At 38.0% G+C, this 17,601-nt stretch overlaps 5 protein-coding genes across 5 annotated transcripts in view; 3 read left to right on the top strand and 2 right to left on the bottom strand.

Moving 5' to 3' along the window:
* Nucleotides 1-5,104, top strand: part of CBG22412 — a gene marked incomplete at both ends in the record, with an annotated part of 9,785 nt that extends 4,681 nt beyond the window's left edge. The window contains 9 exons of the mRNA XM_045236739.1: nt 1,924-1,993; nt 2,040-2,159; nt 2,221-2,395; nt 2,440-2,581; nt 3,385-3,805; nt 3,857-4,038; nt 4,130-4,398; nt 4,571-4,835; nt 5,060-5,104. Of these exons, the coding sequence (XP_045097557.1) occupies nt 1,924-1,993; nt 2,040-2,159; nt 2,221-2,395; nt 2,440-2,581; nt 3,385-3,805; nt 3,857-4,038; nt 4,130-4,398; nt 4,571-4,835; nt 5,060-5,104 (1,689 nt within the window). The remainder of the gene's footprint in view (nt 1-1,923; nt 1,994-2,039; nt 2,160-2,220; nt 2,396-2,439; nt 2,582-3,384; nt 3,806-3,856; nt 4,039-4,129; nt 4,399-4,570; nt 4,836-5,059) is intronic.
* A 1,202-nt stretch (nt 5,105-6,306) lies between these two features.
* On the bottom strand, nt 6,307-7,635 carry Cbr-gst-33 (the record flags this gene model as incomplete). The annotated part of the gene is made up of 3 exons (XM_002635632.1): nt 6,307-6,494; nt 6,675-7,068; nt 7,576-7,635. The coding sequence occupies 3 exons, from the start codon at nt 7,633-7,635 to the stop codon at nt 6,307-6,309; spliced, it is 642 nt and encodes a 213-aa protein (XP_002635678.1).
* Nucleotides 7,636-9,041: 1,406 nt separating this feature from the next.
* Nucleotides 9,042-11,678, top strand: Cbr-srj-13 (the record flags this gene model as incomplete). The annotated part of the gene is made up of 6 exons (XM_002635631.1): nt 9,042-9,233; nt 9,277-9,342; nt 10,786-10,892; nt 10,935-11,139; nt 11,185-11,286; nt 11,331-11,678. 6 exons carry the CDS (start codon nt 9,042-9,044, stop codon nt 11,676-11,678), a joined length of 1,020 nt encoding a protein of 339 aa, XP_002635677.1.
* A 281-nt stretch (nt 11,679-11,959) lies between these two features.
* On the bottom strand, nt 11,960-15,166 carry CBG22409 (the record flags this gene model as incomplete). Its single annotated transcript, XM_002635630.1, has 3 exons — nt 11,960-13,687; nt 13,737-14,588; nt 15,080-15,166. 3 exons carry the CDS (start codon nt 15,164-15,166, stop codon nt 11,960-11,962), a joined length of 2,667 nt encoding a protein of 888 aa, XP_002635676.1.
* Nucleotides 15,167-17,374: 2,208 nt separating this feature from the next.
* Nucleotides 17,375-17,601, top strand: part of CBG22408 — a gene marked incomplete at both ends in the record, with an annotated part of 755 nt that continues 528 nt past the window's right edge. Inside the window, one exon of the mRNA XM_002635629.1 lies at nt 17,375-17,455. Within this exon, the coding sequence (XP_002635675.1) occupies nt 17,375-17,455 (81 nt within the window). The remainder of the gene's footprint in view (nt 17,456-17,601) is intronic.

Below are 17,601 nucleotides of genomic sequence, written 5' to 3'. Positions count from 1 at the left end.
AAATGGGCTTCAAATTTGTGAGCATAGGAGAAAAATAGATATCATGAGTCGCAACTCATCAAAAAAAATTATCCAATCTGTCTCAAATCTATAGGGAACGAGTGTCGAGAGTTGCCTAACAAGTTGAGCGCACTATTTTCAAAACTCACAATCGGAAAAAATATTTTCAGCTTTGGGAATACCCTCTATTGCTAACGAGAAATAGTTTGCAAAAAAATACGGTCGAGCGTTGCCAATTATTGTAATTACTTTTTAAAGGAAGTTATGAAACACATTTTCAGTAGTTCTGAACATGATAGAAGCATTTTCAGGTGAGAAAGTTATCCTCTCTCGTAAGACAAAGCGCAAACCTTGAAAATCCTCGTCCCTCGGCGGCACATTTTTTTGAATTTTTTTCCTTTTCAACGGCGTTTTTTGGGAATTTCGGATTTTTTTTTCTAAACGACGCCTATTTCGAAGGAGAACGTCTTCATATGAAATTCTCATTGATCTTCCGTCTTCCTTCAGGTCGTGGATACGAAGATTCTCCAAAATATGAGGTCCAACTCCAGAGAAAAAGAAGAGCTTTAACTCTGATTGAAGCCAAAATCACTAATTGTAATGAGATTCCTAATTGATTATTTTTTCATAGTTGCCGGATGCCGGGCCGTCCGCGGGCCGGCTTGGTCTGGCATTTCGCAACTTTGATTTTTTGTAAGTTTGGAATAAATTTGTTGAGCATTTTCTGCTTTTTTTGGTTACTGTAGTTTTAAAAGTTTTCCGCTTTTTTGAGACTACCTTGAGAGGAAATTTCGAATTTCCTGGGAATTATTAAAATACAAAAGAGATCCTGGATTTTCGAATTTTTAGAATTTCAAATTTTCAGAATCTCAGAATCTCAGAATCTCAGAATCTCGGAATCTCACAATCACAGAATCTCAGAATCTCAGAATCTCAGATTCTTAGAAATTCCAAACTTCTGAATCTCACGAAATTCAGAATTTCAGAATTTCAGATCTTCAGAATCTCAGAATCTCAGAATCTCAGAATCTCAGAATCTCAGAATCTCAGAATCTCAGAATCTCAGCATCTCAGATTCTTAGAAATTCCAAATTTCTGAATCTCACGAAATTCAGAGTTTCAGAATTTCAGATCTTCAGAATTTCAGAATCTCAGAATCTCAGAATCTCAGAATCTCAGAATCTCAGAATCTCAGAATCTCAGAATCTCAGAATCTCAGAATCTCAGAATCTCAGAATCTCAGAATCTCAGAATCTCAGCATCTCAGATTCTTAGAAATTCCAAATTTCTGAATCTCACGAAATTCAGAAATTCAGAATTTCAGAATTTCAGACCTTCAGAATTTCAGAATCTCAGAATCTCAGAATCTCAGAATCTCAGAATCTCAGAATCTCAGAATCTCAGAATCTCAGAATCTCAGAATCTCAGAATCTCAGAATCTCAGAATCTCAGAATCTCAGAATCTCAGAATCTCAGAATCTCAGAATCTCAGAATCTCAGAATCTCAGAATCTCAGAATCTCAGAATCTCAGAATCTCAGAATCTCAGAATCTCAGAATCTCAGAATCTCAGAATCTCAGAATCTCAGAATCTCAGAATCTCAGAATCTCAGAATCTCAGAATCTCAGAATCTCAGCATCTCAGATTCTTAGAAATTCCGAATTTCTGAATCTCACGAAATTCAGAATTTCAGAATTTCAGACCTTCAGAATTTCAGAATCTCAGAATCTCAGAATCTCAGAATCTCAGATTCTTAGAAATTCCAAATTTCTGAAGGTACTTTCAAGTCAATTTCACACCCAACACGTGTTACCTCTCCCTAAAAAAGACCTATAAAAATTTTTTATGACTTAAAATTCTTTGTGCTCTTTATGACGTGCTAAACATTTTTGTTGCATTTTCAGAAAAAAATTTCAATTTCAGACAAAAAAAATGAACGAAAATGAAGAAGAAGGCTCGAAAAATGGCGGAGTTTGGGATCAAACTTTGATGAGTGAGTTTATTTTTTTTTAATTTTGAAATTCATAACAATTTTTCAGTCACTAAAGGAACATTCGAAAATAATGCTAACATTTTTCAAAGGATTTTTCAAAAGATTTCTCCATTTTTTGGTTTAACTGCAATTTTGCCGTTTCTACTGGTCTATCATGGCTACTTAAGTAAGTCTATCTGGTTTTTCGAAGTGTCCAGATGTCCACATATTTTCAAAATAAGTTTCAGTTGCCGCTGGCATCCACAACTATCAAAAAGCGGCGCCACTTATCTATGTGACCCTGTTTTTTTGGGTCTGCTTCATTTTAAATTTTCTAGTTGGCACTGAAAATTTCAAACGGGTTTTTAAAGATTTAGCAACGAAATTGGACAATTTTGCAAAACGGAGAGCATTTGTGCCAATGTAAAAAATTTCAGAAATCAAAAAACAGTTTCCGAAGTTTCCAGAACTTTCAAACTTGCAATCGCTGGCGGATTATTGGCGTACACTATAATTGAAGCTATTCATCAGCCAACCAGGCTAATTGGATTTGGCGGATATGTGTTTTACCTTGCGTTTATGGTTGTGTTCTCGCATCGACCGAGGAAGGTTTGTTTAAAGGCGCATATCTCGAAAAATTGAATGATTAGCAAAAAATTATTAACTGCAAAATTAATCAGCGTAAAATTTCACACAGTTTGTTAGTTCACCATTCTTTTTTATCTCAAAAACTGAAGGAGATGTAATGCAAGTTAAAAAAAAATTGTAAAATAAAAAAATTTGAATAGTTTTTGAAATTTAGAAAAAAACTAGGTCTTGACCTAGAAAAAACTAGGTCATGACCTAGAAAAAAGTTTTCTTTAGAAAAATTAGGTCATGACCTAGAAAAATCAGGTCGTGAACTAGAATAAAAATTAGGTCGTGAACTAGAAAAATAAGGTCATGACCTAGAAAAAATTTGGTCATGACCTAGAAAAATCTAGCCCATGACCTAGACAAATCAGGTGATGACCAAGAAAAATTGGGTCATGACCGAGAAAAATCTAGCCCGTGACCTAAAAAAATTTGTCGGTTCTAGTCGCCACGTAAAAAAATTTAGGTCATGAAAAAAAATAGAAAAAATTAAAAAAAAATTAAAAAATTAAAAAAAATTAGGTCATGACCTAGATTTTCGTCGTCTAAAAAAGTTTTGGTCCCGTAGAAAATGGTAAATATTTTACTTATTTTGAAAATCAATTTCCCTTTTTTGTTAGTATTTTTGTGCTCATATATCTCGAGTACTGTAAGAGATATCAAAAAGTTGTCAACTACAAATATGTTGGTAATTTTATGACAAACATATTATCAGTTAAAAAAATGTTGATATCTCTCATAGCAACCGAGATAGTTGAGCTCAAATTTCAACTTCCTAGATCAACTGGAACATCGTAACCAGCGCTCTCATCTTCCACTACTGTCTAGCCATCATAATCCTCCAATGGTCAACCGGTCGTTGGTTTTTCGAGCAACTCTCCAAATTGATAGTTGGCCTATTGGAATATGCTCAAGTCGGAGCGAAATTCGTGTTCGGCTTTATTGCTGGTCCTCCGAATATCTGTGATTTGGCGCCAGTTTTTATTTTCACCTCTCTTCAAACTTTGATCTACTTCTCTGCAGTTGTAGCACTACTTTTCTATTTTGGAATCATTCAAGTGGCTCTAAAAAAGAGCACATGGTTCATGAAAGTGCTCATCGGGACCACACCAGTGGAATCTGTCTATTCCTGGGCTTGCACATTTTTGGGACAGTCTGAAGCCCCGCTTGTTATTCGTCCATACTTGGAAAAGTTGACAGGTTTGGCAGTAAATTGTTGGAAAAAAACCGGAAAAAAAAATCAAATTTCAGATTCCGAATTGTTTGCAGTTCTAACCAGTGGATTCTCATGTACCGGTGGTACGGTATTTGCTGCATATGTTGCTCTTGGAGCATGTCCAGAGTCTATACTAACTGCGAGTTTGTTATCAGCGCCAATGTCACTTGCATGCTCCAAATTGATGTATCCCGAGGAGGAGGAGACAAGGATTAAGGTTAGTAAAAACGCGAAATATCAGGAAAATTAAATATTTAACATGTTTTCAAAAACAGCGACTGGAGCGCAATTTTCTTTATTATTTTCAGGAAGACGACTTTGAGTTAGATCACGAAAACGACAAGGGATTCTTCGACACATTATGCTCTGCTGGCGTCGCCTTGGTACCTACCGTATTCGCAATTGGAGCAACTCTAGTGGTCGTAATGTCCCTTTTAGCCCTTTTGGACGAAGTTTTCTTCTACATTGGAGATCTGATTGGATACGACGGTTGGAGTTTTCAAATGCTATTTGGTTACGCGTTTTTCCCACTGGCCTATATGATGGGGATCACCAGGAATTCGGAACAGACATTGTTGTAAGTGCTTCAAATCGAGAAGGGAAGGATATAAAGAGAAACTGTTGACTATTGAAATGTAAAGTAGACAATTTTGCACATTTTGATAGTTTTTATTTTTGGATAACTCATAAACTAGCCGAGATATAAGGTCTTGAAGTTTTACTCCTAACATTTACTGGAAGTCTTTCAGAGTCGCTCAACTAATGGGCTCCAAAACCGCTGTCAATGAATTCGTGGCTTATGACAAATTGGGACAACTACAAAAGGATGCCAAACTAGATCCCAAGTCGGTTCTAGTCGCCACGTATGCCCTCTGTGGATTTTCGAATTTCGGATCAATGGGAATCCAGATGGAAGTGATTGGAGGATTAGCACCGGGGAAGAAAACTGCGGCTTCGAAAGTGATGTTAAGAGCTCTTTGTGCTGGAGCAATTGCGTGTTTTATGAATGCAACGGTTGCGGGTGAGAGATAAGGGGGAGAGGAGAGAGTGCAGAGAAGCTAGAGCGTCTGCTTGTCTGCGCGCTCTCACTGAACATCTTTGAGCGCATGTATCTCGCTTAGCTTAAGAGATATCGAAAAGTTTTAAACTGATGAAATGGGTAAAATTTAATGCTTGTTGAATTCGTAATAGTAAATTTTTCAAAAACTTGAGAACGAATTTACTAAACTTCATTTCAGGTATCCTCATCTCCAACCCGGTCGTTTGTAACAGTGCCAGCGTAAATTCCACATGTTTCCGCATTCCTTCATGATGTGTAAGAATTACAGTGCTCCACAAAATGATGCTTCCACCCTTCGCTTGTACTGAAACACCTATTTAGGTCAATGTTGGTGAAAAGGTGTCAACATGAAAAATAAAGGTCTCCCTTCAAAACCTACGTACAAAACATTTGGACCCATCACCGTGACCCGGAAAAGAGAAACCGGAAAAATTCCGAAAATCACGTTTTGGCCGATCCACAAAATGATGCTTCCACTCTCAAAAAGTGAGATTTTGGGGGTTTTGAAGCTTTGAGGAGATCTTTTGAAGGACTGAATTTGAAGAGTTTTGAGTATCTGACCCCATACACTGCCGCCCATACCATCACGCCTTCTCCTTTCAAACCTTCTCGAAAACCTTTAATTTTGTTTCTGAAGGTCGTGATAGTCAGAACAAATCCATTGGGTCGCCTCTCAGAATCCTGGAAAATCTTTCAAAATCCCAAGTTGATTCCGAATTTTTTAGAATCTCAGAAGCTCTCGTACCCACCCGGAAACTGAAATGTTTGCTCGTCAAGAAAACCTGAATATCAGATTCTCGTTACGATAGAATTCATTCAAAAAGCTGATCCGGAAAACCGGAATCAAAAATCCGGAATCCGGAATACAGAATTTGGAATGCATATTCCGAAGTTCAGTACACACCGTTCAGTACACATAATCCAGGATCCAAAAAACCAGAATCCGGAATTTCGAATCCGGAAAACAGGATTTCGGAATCCGGAAATACGGAAATTCGATATCCGGATTCCGCGATTCAGTAACCATGTATTTAAGTCTCAGTGTATGGGGTCAGATACTCAAAACTCTTCAAATTCAGTCCTTCAAAAGATCTCCTCAAAGCTCCAAAACCTCCAAAATCGCACTTTTTGAGAGTGGAAGCATCATTTTGTGGATCGCCCAAAACGTGATTTTCGGAATTTTTCCGGTTTCTTGGTTCCGGTTCACGTTTATGGCTCCAAACTTAATGTACGTAGGTTTTGAAGGGAGACCTTTATTTTTCATGTTGACACCTTTTCACCAACATTGATCTAAATAGGTGTTTCGGTACAAGCGAAGGGTGGAAGCATCATTTTGTGGAGCACTGTATTAACTAAATAATTCTATGTAAATAAACTGTATTTATTGCAACAAAACCATAAAACAGACTGTTTAAACCAGACAAATTACTTCGGCTGGACTGGACGAGTCTCCAAATACGGCTTGAATTTTGGATGCTCTCCGATTCTCTTGAAATAGGCGGTGACCACTGGGAAATCGGTTCCTAGGAATCCGGACTCCAATCCAATGAGAGAGGTCGTGGTTTCAAAGAACATCAAATCGGTGTAGCAAATGCCCGAGTCCAAGAGGAAGCCTAAAACATAGCAAGAGTTATTTCAAAATGTAGAAGGGCTGGATAAAAAGTTTCAATTTTTTTTCGTTTGAGTTGAAGGAAGAGACAGCAAGCGCGCGCCAAGAAACCAGACTGTCTGCTTCTGCGCTCTCTATCTCTCTTGACGTGTTCGTTATTGAAACGTTGTCAACTAGAACCCACCAGACTTGCTCTTCTCGATTCTATTGGTCAACAGCTTGAAGTACTTCTCTCTTGCTGGATCCAAAACCGTCTTCTTCAACTCATCCCGATCCCCAGCGGCTCCAGGATACCCGAATGCAATCATTCCCCATGGCTTCATGTCAATCAAGAAATCCTTGTATAGATCGGCAAATGCATCTGCCCACGCCTTCTCCATTGCGGTTTGTCCGGCGAATCCCAGATGATTGGCCACGAAACGAGCGATGGTTGTGGATTGAGGGATCAGTTCTCCGTCGACTTCAAGGACAGGCATTTGGCCGAACGGCATCTTATCCTTGGTGGTTGAACCCTCCTTAATCCAGTCTTCGAGTTCGTAACGGACGTCTTCGAACTCGACGCCGGCCATGTGGAACATCTGGAAACATGTTATCTTGTAGCTGTTTTAACTCGGTTAGTTTCAAGGCTATCTTAATTTTGTTAACTATGAAATTATGTAAATTCATTGCTCAATAATTTTGCAATTAGAAAAATTTTGTTAAGTTTGTTAGATTTTGAGATATGCGCCTTAAAAGAAGAAGCTTTTTTCAAACGCTCATATCTCGCTTAGTTTAATAGCTATCAATAAGTGGTAAACCAACAAAATGTTCAAAATTTTAAGCTTAACAACTTCATTATTATTAAAAACTTTCTAACTTTGCTGGTTTCCAAGATATGCTCTTTTGAATACCCATAGTGGTGGTAAGTAGAGTCAAACAAGGATCTATTTCCAAACGCTTATATCTAGCGTAGTTCGATAGTTATCAAAAAGTAGTAAACTTACAATATTTTCAAAATTTTAAGCTTAACAATTTGACTATTATAAACTTCTCCCATCTTCTCTAGTTTCTGAGATGTGCGCCTTTAAAGGAGCGCGCAAACTTACATCTCTGGTAACCTCGGCATACCCGCGGGCGTTGAAGTAGTGAAGACGGAACTTGGTCATTTTCCAGAATCAAAAAGAAAAAAGTAATAAAATTCAATTGATGATTTTTCTTCCGATTTTCCCATGCTTTATATACCCTGTCGGTCACATTTCGATCATAGAAACAGTCTGTGAAGAATCACAAACAACGCACATTTAGAAAAAAAGCGAGAGAGTATCGAATTGAGAGAGTGGTTAGAGAAAGAGGGGGAAATAATCGGCACAGAACATGGGAGACACTAACCACGGAGTGACGTAAAAATCGAGGAGACGGAAAAGTCTCTAGTTGGAAAGTGTTTTAAATTGGAATTATTGGAACAAAGATTAGTTTAACAAATCTCAAAATTGACACGATTTTGAGTAAGAAGTTGATCCTGGGATTTAGAAAATTCAGAAAAACAAAAAAAAATTGAAAAATAAATGAGTTAGGTGCAGATTCCAGAAGGAAGTATTGAGAAATACAGAAATTCTGAGGTTTTCTGAATTTTTCAAAATTTGAGAACTATGCGAGTCTTGAAGTTTTGAAATAAAACTTTCAAAGTTCTGAATTTCCTAGAGTTTTTTTTTTGAATTTTTGAACTATCTCAAGTTTCAAAGTTTCTGAAATTTTGAATTTATGGAATTCTTAGAATTTCTGAATTTCTGTTTTCTAAATATTTTGATTCATGTTTTTTTTTTGGGTTTTCACATTTGATTCCGGATATTCGAAAATTCTCGATTTCTGTGAATTTTCGGTAATTTGGATTTCCTGACATTCTGAAATTCTGAAAATATGAAATTCAACAATTCTTGAAATTCAATTACTGATTTTCCTGAAATGATTTTCCTGAAATTTTCTAATCCTGAGTTTCCCGAAAATTCTGAAAACTCAAACTTCTGAATTTCTAAGTTATTTGGAATTTTTGAAAAACTGAAATTCTGAAATTCTGAAATTCTGAATCTCTGAAATTCTGAAATTCTGTAATTCTGAAATTCTGAAATTCTGAAATTCTGAAATCCTGTAATTCTGAAATTCTGAAATTTTGAGATTCTGAAAGTCTGAAAGTCTGAAATTCTGAAATTCTGAAATTTTTGGAATTACATAATTTTCTGGAACTTTTCGATTTTCAGGAATTGTGAACCTTCTGGAACTCCTAAACTACGGGATTTCCTAGTATTTCAGAATTCCAGAATTCCAGAATTCCTGAATTATGGAACTTCGAGTTCAACTGATTAATGTTCTACTACATGTATGTTCAGCCTGAGCACACAATCTCATGTGATTTTCTAGAATTTTTTCTAGGAAATCGTACAACAGACAGGAAATTAGCAGAAAATGATACAAACGGAAATTAGAATACATATCACTACGATGATTACTTGATAAAATCCCCAAAAATCACCATAAAAAGGACCAGATTGCTCAGCTTTCTCATTCAGAGCCCAAAATGATCATCCGCTGGGCTCATCGCTATCTTCCAGCTCTCTCCGGATACCTCTCCTACGCTATTAACCCAATTCTGGCGTATCTGATTCTAACAGAACCAAAAAATGCATCAATCGGAAAGTATCGATTCTTGATTTTGTTTTTCGCAGTTTTCGATATGTTTTACTCAACGGTCGAGCTCTTGGTGCCAGTGGTAAGCCACAAGAAAGGAATTTCAGAAAACTTTCAAGTTTTAGGGAATGCACGGAACGGGATCCGCATTTGTGATCTACTTGGCACATGGACCATTTTTTGGGAAAGATGTAAATTATTATAGAAGAGGCGCAGACAAAGAGACACTCTTGCTTCTCTGCGCTCTCTCACCGAAATCGTTGCACCAAGTTTGCGCGCTTGTAACTCTTTTAGTTTGAAAGATATCGAAAAGTTGTAAGCTAACAAAATGTGTAAAATTTTGTGCTCTACGTTTTTATAACTTATGAAATTTTTTTAGCTGTTATGGCGCAGGAGATACGCTTATTTTTGCGATGCATGCAGTCCGTCGCATTTTTTTCCTTTCAAAATTTTTTCAGCTAGTTAACTGTGTAGCATTTTACAATCTACCATCTTGTACCTACAATTTTCATCTTGCGAAATTGAAAAATTGAGGAGACGCAGACAGTTAGACACTCTCGTTTCTCTGCGGTCTCTCCCTTTTACACCATTTTCCCAGCCTCAGCCATGTACTTTTTAACTTCCAGAGCTTGTAACTGTTCTAGTTTGGAAGATATCAAAAAGTTGTCAACTAACAAAATGTGTAAAACTTGATAGATGACATTTTTGTAATTGAAAACTTGTTGATAGCTTTACTGGGTCTTAAGATATGCGTCTTTGAAGTAACATGATCATCACAAAGTTTTTAAGCTATGATAAGCTGCCACGCTCCCAGCTAATTTCACAGCAAATCTGCATTTGTAAACTGCCGAAATTTTTAATGAATAGCTACATTTTTTTTAGTTTATAATTGTTTGCTAACTTTTTTAGGTCGTAAATTTTAAGCCCTCTTGTTCCTCTGCAAGCCCTCTCTCCACCTCATATTCTATCCCTTGTAACTCTTCAAGTTTTCTAGGTATCACAAAACTTTCAACAAACAAAATGTGTACAAAACAAAATGTGATGGGAGGAATTTCCGTTTCCGTTTTCCGTTTTCCGCCCGGTTTTTAGAGATTTTTTTCGTTTCCGTTTCCGCGGAAAAAAAAATTACGATTCCGTTTCCGTAAAAGTGAAATTTTATTTCCATTTCCGTTCCCGTTTTCCGTAAAAACCGCCATTTTTTTTACAGCGGAAACGGAAAAAAAATGTAAAAACAACGAAAACATTAAACTGAAACTGGCTCAAAAAAAAGCATGGAAAGTGATGCAAATAAGGTCTTTAAACGTTAAAAAGTGTATATTTTTGTGTTTGAAGGGAAAAAATCCTGAAAAATAGACGGAAAATACAAATTTCCGCTTTCCGTTTTCCGCCCGATTTTTGAAGATTTTTTTTCCGTTTCCGTTTCCGCGAAAAAAAATTTACGATTCCGTTTTCCTAAAAGTGAAATTTTATTTCGTTTCCATTTTCCGCGAAAAAAAAATTCCGTTTCCGTTTCGGTTTTCCGTATTTTGGAAAAATGCGTTTCCTCCCATCAATGATGTGTACCATTCTATGCTCTAAATGTTCTTTTTTTTTTTGATAGCTCTTTCCGTTTGGAAAATACAAACGTTTTCCAGAAACTCCGTCTTGCCCAACTCGCAATCTCCATTCGATGTGGTTGCATCTCGCTGTCCTATGGAATCCTAGTCATTCACTTCATCTATAGATACATTGCTCTTTTTCAGTATTCGATTTGTTTTTAGATTCAAAAAAATATATCTTTCAGCCCCCACCTTGTTTCCAAAGTGTTCAGTCCCGGTGGATTTTTTTGTATTCTTACATTTTTCTTTATTCATGGAATCGCTTGGGCTGGAGTCTGTGAATTGACCTTATACGCGGATCAAGAGATGAGAGATTATATCAGGGAGGCTTTCAATAAGACGTACGAAGTGGACTCGGATGATATTGCATTTTTGGCAGCGTTGTATTTGGTACGGTAGAGGTTTGGAGGGAATCCAAAAAGCTTGATTTTTCAGGACGGAAGCAAAGAAGTCAATAGACGTGGCTGGATGGGGATACTGATCCTTTCCGGGATCTCTGTGTACGCTGTGACCATGTATATTGTTTTGGGGACCAAGGTAAGCTTTGACCCAACTTTCAGAACTTAAATTTTTAAATTCAGATTGTCAAAAAGCTTCGAACCCTCGGAGCCCATTCGAAAATCACTCGAAACATGCACAAGCAGCTCTTCCGAGTTCTCTCCATTCAAACATTCATCCCAGTCTGCATCAGTTTCTCCCCTTGTATGATGGCTTGGTACGGACCAATGTTCTACTTGGATCTGGGAATGTGGAACAATTATTTTGGGGTCATTGCATTTTCAGCTTTCCCATTTTTGGACCCGCTGGCTATCACTTTTTTGTTGCCGAATTACAGAAATCGAATCATCGGAAAGCCGTTTTTTCGAGCGTCAAAAGATGATCCAGTCACTACAGTTGCAGCAATCACCACTGTAGTAACCACTGATTAAGATTGATGTACTTTTTTTCAACCACTTTACGTATTTACCTACTGTTCCCTTTTGTGCCCATTTACTAAGAATGCATCGTTATGATTAATTTCCTGTCTATACGATTTGTGTGGGATGATAATTGAAAAACAAAACATGTTCTAGATGCATCAAGTTTTGTTTTCCAGGTAACGAAAATTGAGGTTCAGAGATTCTAAGACCAAAACAGTGTTTTCGTTTAAAAATGTGTATTGAACAACAAACTTAAAAAATGACAAGAAAAAGAAAAACAAACAAAATTCTTATCCCAATGGTGGAAACTCGGATCCATCCAGAAGCACTGAACTGCATGCAGGGCACGTCCTCTTCATTTTGAACCATTCCTTGGCACATTCCACGTGGTATCTTCTTTTACAGCACTCGCATTTGATGGTTCCTTCCTCCGAATCCATTTCCTCAATGCAGATCAAACAGTCGGTGTCGGCGAGCTCTCCTGGTCTGACTTCCGGGGTCTTCAGAAGGGAATGGCAGATTTTTGGAGCTTCAGACTTGTAGATGTCCTCGTAAGCCTTCAAGAATCCCTGGGAGAGAACAGGGAAGTTTGGAAGGTCTGGAATCTCATCTGGTTTGACTAGTTGGCTTCCACGAATCATCTCTAGCTGCGTGTTAACTGCTAGACTGTAAATTTTAGCCGCCTTGCAAAACCTGGCAGCTTCAACTACTGTAGCATCTTTGATTTCTTTGTTTTGAGCCTTCGTATAAATTCGATGAGCAAGTTCTCTACATTTTCCGATTGGATTTCCACTCTGAAGAGTTGCTTGGATCTCGAGAAGTTTGAAGAGCACATCTCTGACTTTCTCCGTCTCCTCGTCGCCTCTGGTTGGCTCCAAGGTTGTGACTTCCGATGATTGGTCCTTCTCCGCAAGAGATATTTTGAGATCTTCGATAATATTATCCTTGGAGTCCACTTCCATCTCAAGATTCATGATTGTGTCTTGATTTTTCAGAAGATCCATGTTTTGCTTCTCAATGATATCATCCTTAGATTTCAGTAGTTCCTCTAGCATTCTGATTCTTTCATCCTTATCCGCCACTTTCTGTTTGAGAACTTCGACTTCTAATTCTGCATTTGCCAAGTCCTTCTTCAGATGTTTGCACTCGACTTTAGACAATCTGAGCTTCTCATTTGCAACATCAGCAAAATGGCTCGCACGAAAGCATTTCGGGCAAGCTTGAGATTCTTTGGCTTCTAGACTCCCGAGTTTATGACTGGAGGTGGGTTCCGGATCTGAAGACTCCGTCTCCTTGGCCTTCTTCGCTTTCTTTGATCGTTTCTTCTTTCGTGGAACTTCAGATTCAGCTTCTTCCGATGGATTTTCCTCCCGAACTCTTTTCGAACTTTTTGGCAATTCCGCATGACCGTTCTTGCAGAACAGACAATCCAAAAATGATACCCATTTGGTACAAATCTTTTGACTGTGCAGGAATCTGTAGAGGAAGGGAAATCCGTAGAGGAAAAATGCTACTTGGCACTGGTAGATCATATATGTCATATCAGTTTGGTTGAGAGATTCCTTAGGTTTAACGTCGAGAACAGATTCATAAGACCATTCGGCAACTGTGTAGATGTCAGGGAACACTTTATCCAGGTCCAGATACTTTAGTTCCTTTTCCAAATCCTCCAACGAGAACCCTTCGTTTCCGACAGCTCTAACACTTTCAGCTTGTTTGGAATTCTTTAAATTGGCTTCATAACATTCCTCCCACTTTGATTTAATTACATTCAGCTCGTTCAGGCTGATGAAGAAAACTCCTCGATCAGAATCAAAATAGTTTTGAACAGAAACAAAGTACTTTTCCAAATGCTCCAGTTGTGCTTCTGATTCAACGGTCTGGAGCACTTTTTTGGCAAGGAGCATATCGACAAGAAGTTCATGAAGAGCATCACTGGCGCGAACACAGTAGCCACCATCTGGGGAAGGAATCGGGATGGCTGTTAGGCTTGGAGTAGAGCTTTGGATTCGGATGAACTGAAATAGAGATATAATTATTTTTGAAAACTTTTTGAAATCCTCTTACCTCGGTATTCTTCATATCCTGAATCTTCACTTTTCTTGCAACGTCACGGAATTCAAGCGTCGACAGTGCTGGCATCCTCTGAATCTCTTCTTCAAATCCAGACACATCCAAATTCTTGTTTTTCAGAGATTGGAGCAGTTCATGGGCCATCACATAATTTTCCTTTCCAGTGACAAATAGTCGAACGGTTGCTTTTTCAGTGACTGGGAAATTTTTCTCGACGAAATTCAAGAAGAATCTGACAGCAGATATGATCCACGTAAACATATGGCCATAGTCAGCCTTGTTCTCTTCCAACGGAAACGTCTCCATGTATCTCTCCACGACCTCATACATATCTTCGGCGGTTTGTGCTGCAATGTTGAAGCCTGCTGCCGCGTGTTTGAAATCTGTTTTTGTGTCGTAATCCGAGCAAGGAGAAGCGTCCCAACAGTTTCCATCGAATTGCTCAGCCAACTTCTCAAGAATATCGTTTGAAGAGTCCACCATCTCGCAACCAAACGTAACAATTTCCATATTTCTCCGGAACTTATTCAATGCGGATTGAACCACCACACGTCTCCAATCAATGAATGGACATGGGATGGCAGACGTTAAAGCGTAGATGTCCGATTTGTAAATAAAGGCGGATCCTTTGAGGCTCATGTGATACTCGGGCAGCGCCATGAGAGAATCATCGATGTTGAATTGCAGAAGATTGGGACAACCGGGGACTCTCAAGAAGTTGAGGAGGGCTTCGAGTAGAGCCTGATCGGACTCAAACATTCCTAATTGGGTCTCGGCCAGTTTTAGAAGATCCTTGAGGTCCCAGTAGATGTAGCCCTTCTTGCATTTCCAATTGGTTGGGATGAGCTGAAAGAAAGGATGTTTGGGATGTTTTTCGAATCCTAGGACGCATAATTCGGCCCAGATTTGATGTTTGAACAAAAAACTGAAATATAGAACTCGACAAGATCTACAAAATGAAACATAAATCAACTACCGTATTTTCTCTCACAGAGGCCTCCCAAACCGGCAACTTTGAGCTCGATTAACTCTATTTCTGTTTTAAAAAAAACAAAAAATTGTCAATTGATAATCATAGTGCCATCAATATTTTATCAGTGACAAGTTTTTGATATTTTTACAGAAAACGAGATATATGAGCTCAAAGACGACTTGGGTGGGCTTCTATTATAGGAAATACGGTATATTTGAATTTTGAGATTCGTACCTAATTGGAAGGCTAAAGAGACAATGGTTATATATAATTTAGTAGGTCTCACCGAGCCCTATGCCGCATTTTCAAAATTACACAAAAATTTCAAGTTTGAGCTGAGTTATGCGCCGTTAAATATACTTACCTCCTTCGGAATGCACCGGCTTACAAGCTTCCTCAGATTGACTGAGGAAAGAACCAAATCCATATCAACAACAGAAATAGAAGACATAGTTGAGTACAAAAATTCAAAACAGGAGCAGCGAGGTAATGAACACAACGACTGTATGTATGAATGAATGGACGAATGGGAGTCGAGAAGACGTGCGTGCGGAGTCCACCTGGGCAGAAAAGGGGCGGAGCCAAATACGACGCCTTCTGGGAAACTGGCATCTTTAAGAGGTTATGTGTAATGATAGGTGCAGAAGGTGTACATTGGCAATTTACCTTTTGGGAATGTGGGATCATTAATGGGGTAATATGTAAAGAGGGGTGTGTATTCATTGACAGGTATCGTCAGAATATGATTTCATATGAGGAAGTAGTTTTGATGCCAGGTGAAATATGGAAAATGATATTGTCAGTTGCATGGGAAAATAACAGCAGTGTACTGGTAAAGAACGAACAATTCGAATACCGTAAAAGCTGTAATAGAAGAACCTCCAAGTTTGAATGTTCTCGGTTCCTATGAGAGATTAAGAAGTAGCGATTTTCAAAATTTTTAATTCTCGAAGGAATAAACAAAAATGGTCCAAATTTCTGTAATTCGTCACTGAAAATACTAAACTACTGATAAATGTCATAATCGATGTGTTTTTGTCCAGAAATACTTCATTTCAACGCAATCATGAAAAATATGGTTTTAATTACATTATTTCTGTTGATTTTCAATTTTGCAAAAAGTTACGTGATGCACAATGCGACTCAGAATTTTCAACTAGTTTTTCAGCCAACAGAGAGCTCACATCGAAAAATTATCTTCAAGCTCGAAGGATCCGTTTTATGGAAAACAACAAGTCCAACGATAGTTTCCTAATATTCATTTTGCTTTATCACGACCCTTATTGATCNCTACCCCCCCCCCCCCCCCCCNCCATGCTTTTCCAGAATCCCAGAAATTGAAAGCTTCGAGTTCTGTGAATCACGTGAATTTCCAAAATCCCAGAACTCGAACCGTTCGAGTTCTGTGAAAAATCCCAGAAATTGCAACGTTCAATTCCTGTGAATCACGTAAAATTTCCAAATTCCCAGAATTCGAAGCCTTCAATTTCTGTGCATCAAGTGTTCTTTTTTATCACCGAATAAATATATATTTGTGTATCGAAAAAATTCTATTGCAAGTACAGGAAATACTAGTCGAAAACGCTTTATCGTTTTTTTATGTAAATTTGAACATTTTTTTCGCTCCACAAAGAAAATGCGAAATTACTGAAACTTCACAGAAATTTTGGAAATTGAAGTGATTTGGGATGAAAATTGAAAATTTTGAAAATCGCTCCTTCTTATATCAAAAATCTGTCAACTGTGTAATAAAATGTTTGGGATAATATGATAAAGATTTTATCAGTTGACAATGTTCTTATATCTTTGACAGGAACCGTGATGTAGGCTTTCCATTTGGGCGGGTGAAGATGCGGGCCACCCGCTACCCACCCGGAGGAAACCCTACCGTGATGACCTGGCTCAAATTTGAAAGTCAAGGGACCCTTCGATTATGAACGATCCTAAACACAGTCGAAAGACTTTGAAGAGCTCTGAATGCCTCCGAAGGATTCGAAAGACCTGTAAAGGATTCTGAAAGCATCTGAACGGTTTTAAAGATCTGAAGTATTCGAAACGTTTCTAAAAATTTGTGAAGGCCTCTAAAGAAATCTAAAAGATTCTGAAGAAATTTGAATAATTCTGCTGGCTTCTGAAAGATTCTGTAGGATTCTGAAGGATTCTGAAGGATTCTGAAGGATTCTGAAGGATTCTGAAGGATTCTGAAGGATTCTGAAGGATTCTGAAGGATTCTGAAGGATTCTGAAGGATTCTGAACGCCTCGGAAGAATTCTGAGGACTTCTAAACTGTTCTGAAGGATTCTGAAGGTCCATTATCGATTCTGAAGCATTCCGAGATTAAAGGGATCCTGCGATTTTATGATTCTGAGAACGAAAAATTCGATTTCTTGATAACAATAACCCACAAGACTAGAAAATTTTCGAAATTTGTACTTCTCTCGAGAAATGAGTAATGATATTTTTCATGAAAATTTCCAGGTAATGGGCGGAGCCTACAATTCCTTTTTCCTATAAAATCCCATCCAACATCATTTCCAGAATAGAGAAAATGATCTACGTCAACTGGTACCACTACCATATTCCCAAACTTTTTGGCATTTTCAGCTTTCTTATAAACCCAATTTTCATTTATTTGGTGCTGAAAAAATCCAAATCTCAAATGGGAAAATATCGATATCTTTTGATTTTTTTCGCCTGTTTCGATGTTGCTTATTCGGTTGCCGAGCTTTTGACACCTATCGTAAGTTTGATCAACTTTGAGCTCAATTATCTCAGTTCCCATGGGAGATATCCGAAAAATTTCATCTGATAAAGTTTTAATCATATTATCAACATTATTTTATCAGCTGACAATTTTGTCATACCTTTCACAGGAATAGAGATAAT

The sequence above is a fragment of the Caenorhabditis briggsae genome, assembly GCF_000004555.2.
Source record: "Caenorhabditis briggsae complete genome, chrV, whole genome shotgun sequence".
Taxonomy (NCBI): Eukaryota; Metazoa; Nematoda; class Chromadorea; order Rhabditida; family Rhabditidae; genus Caenorhabditis; species Caenorhabditis briggsae.
This window is presented reverse-complemented; position numbering and strand designations above follow the sequence as displayed.